The sequence below is a fragment of the Malurus melanocephalus genome, unplaced genomic scaffold (assembly GCF_030028575.1).
Source record: "Malurus melanocephalus ecotype Western Australia unplaced genomic scaffold, MMel_1.1 scaffold_16, whole genome shotgun sequence".
Lineage (NCBI taxonomy): Eukaryota > Metazoa > Chordata > Aves > Passeriformes > Maluridae > Malurus > Malurus melanocephalus.
The window spans coordinates 4,434,933-4,450,956 of NW_026623248.1; the positions used below are offsets into that span (position 1 = coordinate 4,434,933).

The 16,024-nt window shown below is 38.0% G+C and overlaps 1 protein-coding gene across 1 annotated transcript in view; it reads left to right on the top strand.

The window, feature by feature from the left end:
- The window catches only part of ANO4 (anoctamin 4), a 106,302-nt gene that overhangs the window by 40,294 nt on the left and 49,984 nt on the right, over positions 1-16,024 (top strand). Inside the window, exons 8-9 of the mRNA XM_057385298.1 lie at positions 4,548-4,679; positions 15,008-15,114. Coding sequence (XP_057241281.1) covers positions 4,548-4,679; positions 15,008-15,114 — 239 coding nt within the window. The remainder of the gene's footprint in view (positions 1-4,547; positions 4,680-15,007; positions 15,115-16,024) is intronic.

The window sequence follows — 16,024 nt, forward strand, 5'->3', positions numbered from 1 at the left end:
CACAAAAAAGCCCCAAACAGATGTTTCATTTTTAAAGCATCTGCAATGTGAAAGAAGCAATTAATTTTATCAGTTTTGCCTATTTTAGGCAAAAGGAAGTATTTTTCAATTGATGGAGTCTTTGGGAAATAGAAGTATGTTAGTGTAAATGCTCTATCTCCTTTTCATGCAGCTCGTTAGGGAGTTTCTTGGGGTTAGAGTACCACAGTTACAGGGGCTTTTTCATTTCCATGCACCTTGCTTACTTGTAATAGGGACAGCATTATTTATTTATTGCTTTCYCTGTGGGGGTGCTTAGTACTTTGCTGGTAGATAGCAAGGCAATAAATGGAGCTTGAGAGATGTGTATTTTCCAAGAATCTTTGAAGTGCTCTCACTCAATTATTCAGTATCTTTAAGGTTATGCTTGATKCCCAGTTTATGTCTGACTTGATGCAATGAAACTCTTTCCTTGCAGCAGTTTAGGTTTTCTTTTTGATATCTTGGAAAACTAAATTTAAATATCTCCAAAATACTTAAAAATCRTACAGACTTGGCAAAAACCAGATCATTCATATATCTACATTTATGTCTCCTCTGCATATRGCATTTAATGTCACAGTACTGTTGATGCTGTTTTCAAAAGGATCTAGCACCTGATCTACTGATTTACTGAGGTCTGTGGAAATATTACCAAGAACCTCTAAGAGTGAAAAATTAAATCTGAAAAATATGCATTTTGGAGTAAACAACCATACCATTTTGCATATAGCATCATTACATTTGCATCCATGGGAGGATCACTCTACTGCATGAGAATATTAAAAGACATTTTGTGTATTAACTTATGTCACAGTGTGCTGGTGACTTGACAGTACCAGCACTGATATCACATGATAGTATTTGCCTTTTCAGCTTAGTAAGCACCAAATGAGCACTTTCCATAGCTGAGATGTTTTATCCCACTTTGGCACAGGGTAATGGATGAACACGAGTCTTGTAAACTTGTTGATGGTGCCCCACTTTCTATTCCCACCTTACAACAGACACTATAGCAGCTGTGAGCTGCTTCGAAATTGGCCTTGACTTTAAAGAAGACATGGCTGCTTTGACTAAAGCAATAGATAGGAAGGTGTAGGTGAAGATTCCAACATCTATATTTGTTATATGAAGTTTTGCTTCACATTCATTTTCTTATGAGTCAGGATGCAATTTGAAGCCTCTATGAGAAGAGGTATGGTCTTTTTTCTGGTATTTAGCTTCTGAGTGRTGAGAACACTTGGCTAAATTCAATTTTTATGTTCAGATCTATAAATAGCTCCTTGAGGCAGAAAAGCTATAACTGAATAGCCCCGATGGAAAAAAAGAAGAAAACATATTCAGGTTTATTTTCACTTAGGTGAAACTTAGATATATGGCTTCAACAAAGGCATCTATTTCCTCCTACTTCAGTGTAGATTAGAAGCACTCAAAGCCTTTGTCCATTTTTTGAGTTAATACAAACATTATATTGACAGCTGGGCAAAATTTATTTTAGAGAGGAGTTTTGTCAAAAGGCAAAGCCCAGAGTGCGTCTCTTGCAACTTGTCAACCTGACCTGAATTTTCTCTCTGAAAAATTCTTAAAACTTCAAATTACAGAACTCCCCTACTTTAAAGGAARGGGTGTCAGATACCTATACAGCACCTGCATTGTGGCTAAAAGCTAATYTAATATAACAGCTAGCACCACAAAATGCAAAAAATTCTATGAAAGAAAGTACACTGACCCACTGATAAAAAATTTGACTCAATTCAAAACTTATAAAAAATTTCCTAACTTTCCTTTGAAAAACTGTTCTATCCCTATCCCACTTCATAACTAGCAARCAGTTTCTTTTAAATTCTTTGAGAAACCCTTTGTGTGAGTTAAACACGGTATGTATCTTTAGAAAGAGGGTGCTGAGTAAAGAGTAGACTTTGAGAGCAGGGGCAGGATTGAAATGGAAGTCTCTGTCTTTGAGACCCTTTGTGAAGCAGCTGCCTCTGCATAACTCCGTGCACCCCATTGTTCCTGTGTAGGTCACACTGCTTTCCAAACTATTCCCCTATTCAGCTGAGTATGTGTGCTTCTCCACAAGGGAAAATGAGGTATGGATTAGCCTCAAAGAAGTGATAAAAAAATAGTAGATTTTTAAGACTGTRTGTCTGTATTTGTTAGCACCAACACCACTCTTTCATCTTTTTCCTTTTGCGAGATGGTCCTGTAGAGTACAAAACCTGCACTGCTGACTGATGGCACTGCTGGAATGAGCTGGAGGAAATTTAAAAATTTGGTCGCTTTTCTTCTCCTATGAGATAACTAGGGGGGKTTGTTTTCCCTGCAGAAGGCTGTACTGCATGTTCTGTGCTTTGCAGTAAGGTTTTGCAACCTTCTCAGATCCGTTTGCCAGCAGGCTGACTGAGCATGCCAAGCAATGTGAGTCTCGGGAATGGCAAACCACTCAGATTCTGGGTACACTCAGTGAGAAGCCGGCATGAATAATGCATCGCTGTTGAGTGGGGAAAGCGCTCGGTCCCTTTGTGCTGTGCTTGTGTGGTGTGATAAACCTGCAGCAGGCAGTATCTCTAACGCTCACATTGACTTGCAGCATGAATGGGAAAGCACTGCAGATCGGCAAGGCTGTTAATGGCTTAGAGAATTCAAACGAGTTTAATTAACAAGAATGGAACAGGATATTTAGAAAAACCCTCTTCCTGATTCCTCCTCCCTTTTCCATACCCAGASACACTAAGCCTGTTGAATACACAGTAACGCGGGGTTTATGGAATCTGCAGAGGGAAAACCAGAGGCCAAAAGGCAGGGATTTCCCTCTTGGAGAACTTACATACCCTTGGCATTTCTAGCAGTGACTGCACAAAGCAGCTCGAGGCTGTCAGGCTGGATGCTGCAGCTGCAGAGTCACAATAGCCAGGCCCTTTAGAGCCCTGGGATCTGACATCTCACCTGCGTTAAGCAAAGACATTTCCAAACTACCTCCTCCTGTCCTCCAAACTGCTGGGTCAGTGCAAACACTGCCCATGGAAAGTTTATGATTAAATAAGTGTAAACCTTATATTATRTTTACATACATATTCCAGTTTTTCCAGATAGTCCTGATGATAACTTTGCACGCACACGTGACATCCAACATCCCTCGCCTCATCATTCTATTCCAGATGGAAAATGGGCAAATGGGGCCAAAACAGGTACATCCGATTAAGCTACAATTTTGAAATGTGCTCCTGTTTAAAAATGAGCATTAGCTTCTTTGTCCAAGATCAAACCACCTGGTGGAAGAAGGCTGAATATTCCAGGAAATACTGTATGTGTTTTAAATTAAAGTATGTAACGTTTTCACATCACTTCCTCAAACATTCAGCTGCCTGAATATGTGTTTTCCTCTCTCAGACTGACTCTTCAGAGGTATCAGCATTTGCTGGTCATAGAGTTTTTATGTTGGCTCTGTCAAAAAAAAAAAAAAAAAAAAACAAAAAAAAAAAACCCCAAAAAAATCTCAACCAAAACGAACAAAAAAACCACAAAAAAACCCCAACCCAACCATATTTGCAGTCCTTGAGCTTTGTCCAGAACTGAACTTTAATTTCAAAGGAAGTCAATTCTTGCCCTTTCACTCCACTTCTGGAAACATTCATTCAGTGACTGAAGTATGGGCACACTCCATAATTTGTAGCTCATGATTTTTGCAGCCAGGGATCAGTGATTAGGACTTGGAATTGTTAGAACTTCTGAGATAGTAGGGCTCATTTTGCTAAACATATCTTAACTTTCTTATTGCTTTTCATTATAACATTCTAGTATAGATTTGAATTTGGTTGAGATTGTCTTCTCCAATGAGCTCTGATTCTTCCCTTCCTTTTACTGCATATCTTTGCCTGAGTGCACTTGTAGTTAAATCTGCCCTTTCTCCAGCTCAATCATTGTTTGCTTTCACCTTCCAAATGTAAGAATCTGCTCAGCAGTCACCTGTTAGCCTATACACCYGAGGTTCTAGTTTTATGGAGGTTGTAGTATTGCAAGAAACTACAATTGAATGAAATTACCAAAGTAGCCAATTTTTAATAGCATCAGCCGCAAGGTAAGAATCCATATGGAGAGCAGTAAGTGGGATGTAACTTGCCAGGGTTTAGCTGCTAAGATCTCTGTCACAATCCTCTGTCACAATCTTCACTCTTCTAATGTTTAGATGGCCAAAATCTAATGTCAGTTAAGCCTGAAATTTAAACTAACTGGAAATCTGGGAAATAAAGGTTTAGAGACATGCCATGTGTTCACTGAGCTTAATAAGATTTATAGTATCATGTACCATCAGCATTGATTTTCTGTTGAAACAAAATAAGATGCTCCTCTGCTGAAAGCTGATTATACTTATCAAGTTCAGCATGTATAATTTGGTCTTCCTAAAACAAAGTCAAAAAACTTCGCACCTTTTCTATTTGTAAATATGAAGCAGCCTGGTTTGACATGTGCTTCATAATGTAATGAAAAGAAACATTATCTCAAATGCTCATACTTATCATGTGCTGCAGGATCGAGAAACAGATAAGCAGGTTCCGAGGATGGTTACCCAGAAAGCCAATGAAACTGGACAAGGACACACTGCCAGATCTCGAAGAGAATGACTGCTACACTGCTCCATTCAGCCAACAAAGGATCCATCAGTGAGTATTCTGTCATATCACTATTGCAAGGTGAAAACTTTTCCTTCTGGATTCACCTTGGAAAAAAATCGATTTCTTAGTTTGTGTCTTGAGGACTAGTGACTTCATATCAGTCCTTTTTCACAAAAAGAGACAGATAGCAAGTCTACATTTCTATTAATTAAAGGTCCAGCTCAAAGCTAAAGGAAATCAATGGGAAAGTTCTTTTTAATTCACTGGAATTTCAATTACGTCCTTAAAGTATTCAAATGGCTATTTTCTCTAAGGTCAGAATTGCAGTTGTTCTTTTTCACTTAAAGATGTGATCAAAACTTCTTTTCTCRGCATTTCTATGTCTTTAGCATAACCAATATTAGTCCTTCACCACTGATGGTTGAAATACTGATACTCACAATTCATTCCCAATTATTACTGTAAAGCAAATAGAACTTTAAATAAAACAGACACTGTCTATTTGATTGCATTTCTCTTTCATTTTATGGAAGTAAAACTGCTTGAAAAATGGCAGAGTTTAGACCTATCAGTGACACTTTTCCAAGCGTACGAATAGTATCAGTGTTGCACAAATATCAGAGAAATCATTTGACTACAAGAAGCCTATATTCACCTGCAAAATGCAGAACCAAAAAAAAACTCACATAATTTTTAGAATATGGAATTTAAGGGGTATCAAATTTTGGATGTCTTATGGGTAGTTAGAGTGTCTGTGATATGGGAAACAATTGTTGACAGAGGGCAAAACAGGCAGCACTGATGAGGATGCTAAAAGAAGACACAGAATGAATTACAGGTCCCTCAAAATTCTGAAATAGGTGGTTTTATTCAGGGAGAGACCAAGTTGTTAAAGCTCTGGAATACCTCATTTTGAATGAATAATTTTTCAGGGATTTGATTTACTAGCTGCAATAAGAATGAATAAAATAAACCTCTGCCACAAATGGCATCTTTCCAAATACAGCAGAAGAACAGGAACAGGTGCAAAACTACAGGGAAATTTCAATAGAAGACTGATACAGAGTGGATCAGTCATTGTGCCCTGCAAGAGGAAGAGTGGGTACAAATTAGTTTGAGAATAGATCAGCAATAATAAAAAATTAATAAATTGGGAGTCAGCTTTAATGTTTGTAATATTAACTGCTAACTTCCCTTAAAATTATTGCACATAGGAAAGGGTTTGGTGGTTGTTTTCAGAGGCTTTTTGTGGCTGAAAGGAGTATTGATATATATGAACCAGAATATTTTTTTTCATTCCTCTGCCTTATTGATGTTTGTTTGGTAAACCAGCAGAAGTTTATTCAGTAGTGTTAGTTTCATTAACACTCCTGCTGTTTGGCACTTCTTTTACATCATTACAGAACTTGGAAACTTTACTCGTTGGCAGGCCTGACATTTTCTCTTTAGCTTTCTGTGTGTAATCTTTCTTTCCTTTTGTGTGGGGGCTTATAAGATGTTGGCTGAACTGGCCTCCTTCTCCCAAAAGAAGGCCAGCTCTGACAGTAATTGTGTTCCTATCGTCCTTCAGCCTGTTGCCTGTGTCTGTCTTGTTTTATTTCACTAGAATTTTGAAACGCAATGGCTTGCTCAAGAGTGAGGGAGTGTGTCTAGTGAGTTGCTTGTAGATGTTTCAATTTTTAACGCAGAGAGCCACTATATTGTTTTAGGAATGTGAAGATAAATAATTACTGAAATTCTTGAGATGCTGGAAAGAAGAATTGCCCTCTATAGTAACGTTACAGTACTTTGGCTTGCATTTTGTCAGTGGTAAGAAAAGTCCATACATTTTCATATTTGGGACAGTTAAGGTTTTAGTAGAGTGCTCTTACCATACCTTATTGCCAATACAATGTAATAACACTGGAGGCTGCTCAATTGTCATGGAACTTGTGGAGTTCAGTCTTCAGCCAGTACATCACCCTGTAGGCTGAGACAACCGTGACAATCCCTTTCCTACTCTTGGGCCTTTAGAAGTGACTCTGCATCCTCTTCCATCACACAGTTGTGCCAAAACTGATTCTGAAAGAACAGCTACAGGACAGGAGGGGACTCAGCACCACACCAGTGMTCAGCTGGCTGACCTCAGTGTTGTCTAAGACTTTTCATTGAACATATGGGCATCTTTTGAGCAAAGGAGAATGCACAACAAATGGAAGGTTTTTAGTGCTTTTGCACTGCATTAAGGTGGTAGCTGAAAAATGTCACTAGTGTCTTCTTTTTGGCAGAACTTAAATACAGATTTTGAGTTTTAAGATTGTGGTAAAAGCCATAAATTTTTCCTGCTGATCTAGAATCCTAAGTGAAAGGAAGAGATGAGTGGGAAGTACATTCAACTGTTCTTTAAGAAATACCCACAGGAGCCTAAAATACATAATCAATCTTTTAATTACACTAATGAGGATTTTTCAGGCTATTGTACAATTATTTCTGGAGAGGAAGATATGTGCTTTTGGCAGTTGAAAATATTTTGGATTTCTGTGTTGTCATAAATCACTGTTTATGCAAGACATGCTGAGCAATTGCTTAATGATCATGAGGTAAATCACTCATAATTAMAACAATCTTGGAACATAAAACTCCATATCCTTAATTTTCAAATAATATCTCCATGGCCTCACAGTGGATTTTGCCACATTTCATACCTGGAGGCTGCCCAATTCTACCTTTTTTCCTGGTTTTGTGTGCCTTTCATTTTCTAAAATATTATTCCTTAAATACTCATATGAACTTGGCTAGGTTTGATTTTGCCCAAATACTGCAATATTGCAATTTGATCCTAGAATTCCTTATTTCTTCCTTTCTTCATAGCTTCACCTCATCAAGGAGCAGGCAGTTTATTTTTTGTGATCTAGCCAGTTTCCACAGGGGGCTCTAGTCTGATACAGATTTTATAACATGATCTGAGTATAATCTTCATTGTGATAGCTTCTTTTGAAAGCATGGAAAGACAACTGACAAAACTTACAATTCCATGTCTGGGGAGGAAAATAATTTAGAATAAAATTTGACCAGATTTTATTTCCATAGGAATTAATGTTTTTAAAATATTGATGCACAATGAGCACGTGCAATTTAAGTAGCTCAAATCAATGGTCTTTTTCTTTCTTGCATTTTTCTTTCCCATTCAGATTGGAAAAGGCCAGATGTGGAGAAAGCTGAGGTTTAAAAAAAATTAAGTTATTGAGGTTGCTTTAAGAGGCACAGCTAGCCATCTGTCCTCCTTCCAAAACAGGAAAAAAAGAATGCAAGAATGACAGTTCTGAGATGTGGCTATAACTTTTCCAGAATGGCATCAGGCTTTCTTTTAAAGCAATTTTGGCATACATCATACAGTACATCACAAAATTGTCAGTACAAGAGAAGGTCAAAATTCATCTCATTTGTTAAGTAATAGGAAATCTCTTTTTGGAGGAGAGAAGTTCTGCCAAACACCTTTTTTGTTTTGTTTTTTTTTTTAAATTCTGTGGAATACAAAATTATAATTTTTAAGATAGGCTTCTGAGTAATGTCTAATTTGTGCAGCCACAGATTGGAAAAGCCTATATTTATATCAAAGCATTTCTTCTGAAAATTATCTGTTACAAGAATGTACAATATGTGAAAAATGTTTACCATCATGTATACTTAGCTGTTGTTCTACTACATCGTAGTTATTTTATTTAGTCAGCTGCTGGTCAGTTGGGAATAGTAACAGTAGCAATTAGCTGAATTTCTTAGATAACTAACTAGGAAAATATGTTAATTGCTGTTTAGAGATTTCGAACTCTATATCAGGAGCTATTTACCCCTTTGTTTTTTCTTTCAAATGCAATAAACTCTCTGATTAAATATTAATCTAATATGTAATTGAATAAGCACTTAAAATAAATATTTATTACTTAGTGAAAATAAGATTAAAAATTTACTCAGTTTGGAGGAATAGGATAGTAACTTGATTAATTAAGCAAAAATGGCTCTGTATGCCAGAGGTTAATGGAGTGATTCTCATTTGTACGATGTCCCCTTGTGGTACACGAGTCTTGTATCTTTTCCAGATTCCCCAGACATGTTTCTCTTGGGGTGGAGCTACTTTTCAAGCTTTTTCTGATGTTCAAATTGATCTTAACAAGCCCCATTTCTTCCAAGACAACCTGTGCCCGTGTTCCCCTGAGCCACCTCACCCCAAAATCATGGATAGGTCAGGGAGCTGCTGCAGCTGGAGACATGGCACAGGACACTGACCTGTTTTGAACCAGGATGATGGTTCTGGCATTTAAATACACCTACAGTATAATAACATACATTTGTAAATGGCTTTTTATGAATGGGAAATCACAGTTTTGTAGATCCTRCTCTCAAAAAAATCTTTGTGCTACCAAATTTGGACATGCCCTGCAATTGGTTTTTCGTAATTCTCTCTGATTCTGGAAGTTTTAATTGCCTGGCAAATAGAATGAGGCAGGGCATCCCTGAAATGTATATGAGGCCCCTTCTGTCTCAGGTGATTATTTCTGAGTGAACCAATTTAAGTCAAGAAATGATCTGAGGGGAAAACTGATCTGGGGGGAACGGCAGAGGAAGTCTGCACTTTCATGATTATTTTATTTTGACCATTTTGAGGCTGTGATGTGCCAAATTGGAAACAGAGAGAGCCACTACAACATTCTTCATCACAAAGTGACCCTGCTTTAGGCATATGATATGAAAAACCCCTGTTAACCATTAACAAAAAATGTCCTTTTAGATAAACAAGACAGCTGCAGCTGTAAAGGACAAATGAAAATWAGCAAGTGCTAGTAGTATACCCATTTTCAGACAAATAAAGTAGAGAGATGTGTGGTATTGTTCTCCCTGGGATTCTGCGGTCTCACCTTCTTGCTGCTGCTACAGCTGATTATTTACTTTCTCTATGTTAAATGAGCTAAAACCCTGTTATTGCCTCAGCCAACAGCAGGTATCACTTTCAGTGATTTACCTGAGTGTACAGAAGACTGGTCATTTTTCCCAAAGAAACACTTTCAAATGTGTTTTTAATGATTCAAGAGCTAAATTTATTCTTTATGAGTTTGTACAACCTGCAAAATTACCAGAGGATGTACCAACAGGAATTAATTGGTATTTTTTTTCTTGGTTCAATTTGCACTAATTTGAGGCCATTCTTAAGACAACAGTTAGCTTTTCTGTGCTTTGCTATTCACAGAAAGATAGTTTGAAATTTCCAGCTCAGAGTCTAGTTAAGAAGGCTAAAAATATAGTTTCAAAGCAATTAACCTTCACTGGCTCTGCATGTCTCTTACAGCATGAATGTAAGAGCAATATTTTTAAAAGGGACTTTAATTAAGGATCAACTCTGGAACCTTTCCTTCCAAAAATACTTTCATTATCTTCATTGGGATTTTCCTTKTGAGTAAGGACAGCTCTCACAAGTAAGACTTAAAGGATCAAGTTAATGGTTATAGCTGCTGTGGAACAAATCACTGGCTTTATCTACCTCTACATTAACTTCTCAAGTAATAAAAATTATAATGTATTAATCCTTACTTGTTGTCTTACAAATAAGACAACAAAGTGATCAAAACCTTCAGTGAAATGTCTCATAAATAAAGCCTAAGCCCTTGCTGAGCCTGAAAAGAAGTTGTATTGCTCTCATGAATATTCAAATCCTTGAGCATACTGAAAATCTAACAAGGGCAGCAGAAAGAGAACAGCTGAGGAAATTCTTCCAACTAAAAGCATCTAGGGTTTAAAAACTCACTAGAAAGCCTCTGCTGCTATATACAGCTTGTAGCTCAGTAATGTCTGATAAATGTTTGTGTACCTAGTTCAAAAATGTCTTCAGCTMTGGCCCCAGTGAACTGAAATTTGAAGTGTGACGTTCTTCACAGACTGAGAAAATCTTTCTCCTCTGAATTCTTGATTGGATGCTGCAGAACTGGAATAGCCTTGATGGTTATTCTGTGAATATGGATTTACCACCCACATTCAGAAATCAGGCAAACAGAAGCACAAAAATTTGAGGGGAAGAAATGTCCATAAAGCATGGGAAAAAGGCCTGATTCTCACCTGACAAGAACAATTCCTGTGATTTTTGAGATAAATTGAAAGATCTCTGGCATTGTCCTAATTTACGTCAACATCTAACTGGGATTTTATAGCACAGAGATACAACTGCTTGAGATATTCTCAATATTTCAGTGCCTTCCACTCAAGTCTGCCTCTTTKTTGTTTCCTGTACCAGAGGTCGCTGTCCCCTTCATTATGGTGATGCTGCTCTTTCTGGATCTAGTCTACAGACAATTTCACAGCAAAACCCCTGAATATTTGAGTTAAGCAAATTTAAGAAAACCTATTATTTTTATGTTCAAAAATAAGTGAGGATTATTTTTTTAACCTTTACTGCATGCAGTTTTATCCCAAAATAATGATATTTTCAGAGATGGTCCAGGACATCCAGGGGAGTGCTGAGCTCTACTGTCTCTTCTTCACCCATGTGAAGAATAACTTTGAAATAACTTCAATAACTTTGGAAACAACTTGAATAACTTTGGAAAACACTGAAGGGCATGTGTTGTGGTTTGAACTGTGCCCACGACGTTCCTTCCTTCCCCCCCCGCACCGGAGAGGGAGAAGGAAGAGCGAAAACCCAATTAACATGAAATATTTATAGCTTTGAGATWAACATGGCATAATTGGGAGTTAAGATACGTATGCGCTCCAGAAAGATAGTCAGACAGGCTGCATAACTTAAGTTGCCAAATAGATTTATTACTACACACTACTAAAAAAAAAGTATTATGGCACTGGGTGGGAAAACAGAGATAGGGATATTTACAAAGAGAAGAAAAAATAAAATGGACATTTTAAGACACCTGTTACACTTTCCCCRGGACCCRTCTCTTCCCAGGCCCCCAATGCCTCTTCASCCCCCCATGTTGTCCCTCACACAAAGGGGGGCAGGAATGAAAGTCTAACACAGATCAAAACACTCAGTTGTCGTTGCCAAGTCCAGCTGTGGGATGTGCCTTTTCCGAGACACAGTCAATGTGTAMCTGCTAATAGCAGGAAAAGGAATTCCTTTACCTCGCAGGAGAAAAGAAAAGAAAAGAATGTCCTTTCAAGGCCCATGKTTTTTTTTCAGCGACGTGAGTCCGATTATCACAAACCTCCTAGCAGAGCACCAAACACAGCTTCTTCTACATCAAAACTTCGTGGGGGAGCAAACCTCTTCTTTTTCTCTTAGCTTCTAGTCAAATCAATTTTTTTCTCACAACAAGGTCGCTTTACTTCTCTATACAGGTCTCTCTCAATATGATGGAAAWAGTCCTTTTCAAGAACAACTTATCTCCTCCAGCTTGTCCGAGAACCACAGCAAGGGCACAGCTTCTCCTTACTGTTCTGTGATCTTAAGGTCTCCATTTTTCTTCTTACATCTCCTCACCCTCCTGYTCTGTTTTTTTTCCAGTGCAAGATACTAAAACTACATGCTATCAACCTAAGCTAACATKGCGGCCGCAGCTATCTTGTTTTGARTTCTTTCTTAAATACTACAAAATATGTCATCACAGAGGTGTAACTATCCTGTGCAATTGACCCAGGCCTGATGGTCAGCCTGTCCATCAACCTCAGAACCAATGATGGGTTGGCTCTGAAACACCGGAGSGGGGCAGGGCTCCCTTTGCTGGAGAAGAAGAAGAAGGAGACACCCCTAGGACTTCTCACAGCAGCYATCTTTGTGGTCTCCARGTCCCATCCCCCCACCACCAAAAAAATCAGACCAAGTAAAACCATGACAGCATGTTTTTGGCCCACTCTCATCATGGTGAGTTCTTCCTAGCCTCTCCATCGCCTGCCCTCAGCTGCCTTTTACTGGCCCAAGACTGGGCAGGGCAGAATTTCTGCAGCTCATATTCTCACATGTGTTTTAGGRTTGCTTCAGCTGGTTCTGCAATAGGCAGAGTTCTTTATGCAGTTATTATACTCAGRTGTTTACATCTGCTTTACAGGCACATCTGGGTATTTCTTCTTGGCCATGTGAGAWCAAAAGTCATAATAATACAATTGCTAAGTTTGCAAATGAATGCAAATGACTGAAGTGTTTCTTCAAGCAAGTAACTCTTTTCTTTTTAATAGTTTGCATACTCATTGATTTTCCCCTTTTTACATTCATGACTCATGAAAATAGGAATGCCTAAATACAAATAAAACTGTTAAACTAAGTTCTTCAGAAAAGATGTTGAAATGGCTGCCTCTARTTGCAGTATGAGATAGTTGTGATAAGAGATGGGCAAAATAACCTTGTATTRCAAGGAAAATAGATTAAGGTGTTATCTGGCTCCATGTTGCAAGTTTCYCAGATAAAGTGATTCAATTCTTGGTTGAATCCTACAAGGGCTTGTAGCTTAGTCAGAATGAAAATTACTGTGCTGTTTTGATGTATGTGAAGTTATCCTCACAGTTGTTTAACATTCAGTGGTGCCTGGGAGGTGAGATCTGGGAAAGTCCGTCAGTAAAAGAAAATTAAATAAAGAGCAAAAGCCTCTAATAGTTTATTTCTACTTTACTATTGCCTTTTATTTTGTTTCTGCTGCTACCAAAACAGCCTAATACAGAGGTCCATCTTCAGCTAAAAACAATGYTGTTCTGCTTGCTTCAGAGTTTGGGTAGGAATTTTTTTAATATAATTTCCATCAGCATTAAGACTTACATGATGACAGTATTTCCTTTTTCTCAAAATGCTTTTAATACTTATTATTTTACACATTGATTTCTTTCAACTAAACTTTATACAGGTGTATCTGTAAAGTTACATCTTTATATCTACGTATCTTTCTGTATCTGAAAGATAAGCTCAGTTCTTACACACTTTTTGAGTCATAGCAGCTTGAAATGGAATAGTGGCCCCAAAMTGTTCCTGTACAGAAAGGCAGTGGCCAGTGGACACGAGTTGTATTTGCTGTTTGGAAACGGCCCACTGGTAAATCAGCATGCACGTGGTGGTCAGCCAATATGCACAAATCAAAATACTTCTGGTAGGTTCTTAGGGCATGTGCAGGACTTTGGGAATAGTGGGGATAGTAGGGAGGAAGCCAGAAGTACTGAGTAGTACTCAGTAGAGAGTAGTCTGTAGACAAAGAAATGGTCTGTGTATCTGGGGGTGGAGTGGCAAAGGAGACATGAGATAGCAACCTCTAGAAACCCCGGTTTTGTTAAATCTGGTGCTCTTGAAGCAACTTTTCTTACATATCTTTATTTTAGGATTTTTTTTTTTTTTTGCTGTCTGCCTTTGATGCAGAACATAAGGAACTTACACATTGTACTTTATTGAAAATTCAGCTAAGAATTTTGATAATGAAGAGGGAGCATATGAAGTTCTCAAAGTCCRGAAGTTGGACTGCTTGTTTTTCAAAATTACTGTGGAGGTACAAAGCCATATATTATTTCCCAAGGATAAAGATTCATTCTGAAAAAGCAAATTTTCATTTGGRTAAAATTACCTGAGGGGAAAAGTGAGCAGTGAATCATTGTGRAAAAGAAAATGTGACATGAATCCATGCCAAGCTCCTGATAAAGATGATCTCTTTTAAGGTCATATTCGTCGAGTGTGCTGTCCTACAGCCTCGTCTCTCTAYGACACCTCTCTAAACTTAACATTCTATTTATCAGTTTATTTAATTTGGCAACTCTTCAAAAACACAGATGAGGAAAACAATATTGCCATCTACCCAGAGGGTTTGTTGGGGGTTTTTAAACTTTTCTGGACTCACGACAATTCTGTCTAACCTATTGAACATGGAACCTGCATTCATGCTCAACTGGAYAATTGGCTTCTGAAAGCTAATTTTCTACTGTATTTTAGCTTCCAGGACCAAATATAGGAGTATATGATACTTTCTATCTCTAACATAGCATTCAATAATAGTTTTCAGTAAGAATGGTTTACCTAGTAGATGTTTCCATCTGATTCTTAATGGTAAAGCATAACAAAAAAGTCTGCGATAGAAATTGAATATGAATTTCTACTGCCACACTTACAAAGATATGTTTTTGCAAATTCTTTTGCAATAATTTTGTTTTCAGTGAATTATCTAAAAGTGATGCTTACCATAGTAAATACTTAAATATCTTTTGTCTTTTTCTAGATTTCTCCATTTAATTCTTTGTTAGAGAATTAATACTGTTACTGAGAGCATYTCACCTGGCTAATCATCTCTTAATCAAGTGTCTTTAATGCTTCTTTCACTTGCTTACATACATGTTGATTTTTAGAGTGCTACAGAAAGTAATGGGACTAAATATTTGCCTTAAACATGYCATTATGTATTTCTGAGATATCTTTGGTTTTTATTTTTATGTAGCTTCATAATACACAACAAAGATACTTTCTTCAATAATGCTACAAGAAGTAGAATTGTACACCATATCTTACAAAGAGTGAAGTATGAAGAAGGGAAAAACAAAATTGGTGAGTACTGAGCAATGTGCTTTTAAATATGTGTTTAAGAAAAGAGAGGAGAAGTCTGCCTGGGCTCAAAACAGACTCTTTTGCTTCCTTTTTAATCACCCCAGTTTGGACTGTTTACATCTCACCCACTGCTGTTGTAGGGGTTTTGCCTGGAAGATGTGATCATTCCCTTGTAATATCAGACAGCTTTCACAGGCACGTGCCACCACACGGGATTTATCATTTCTGCAAGGGAAGAGGCTGATTTAAATATGAAATATGAACAGATTACAGGCAGGTGAGAAGTAGAGAGACTCATGCAGGAAAACTTAYGTTCTTTCATAAAAATGTGCTTGAAAGGATGGTGAGATTTGTGCTGCTCTAAATCTCAGCCTGCAGGGCTTCTCCCTGGATAYCTATCCATCCCTAAGGGAGATGGAAGAATCTTTGTATCTCTGTTGTTGCTGTGAGTCAAAAGGAGTTCCCCACTGATGTCCTCAGTGCAAAGAATGCAATGCATTACTGTGGCTTCCTCTTTGGTGAGTGGAGTGGACATTTGGAGTGGCACATACACAGGTCCAGGATGGCAGGCAGTGACAGAGGAGGGATAGAATATGAAACAGTGGCTACTTTGTTCCAAGTGATCAGAGCACATAGTGCTTGAGTACCACATTTAGACAAATGCAGAGGCAATCTCCATAAAACTCTGCAGTCTATTTCATTTCCCTGCTGTTTAAACCTCACTTTTCCTGAAGAGGAAGAGAAATATCCCAGAACTTCACTTTTTTTCTTTCTTTCTTTCTCAGCTGCTGGGATGAGGGCAACAATAGCCTTAAGCAGAGCAGACATCTAGCACAAACCCTTGCAGTCCCTGCCTGCTGCAAAATCCCAAGGTCCCTTACTTGTCTGCTTGTGCTCTACTGAAATGAAC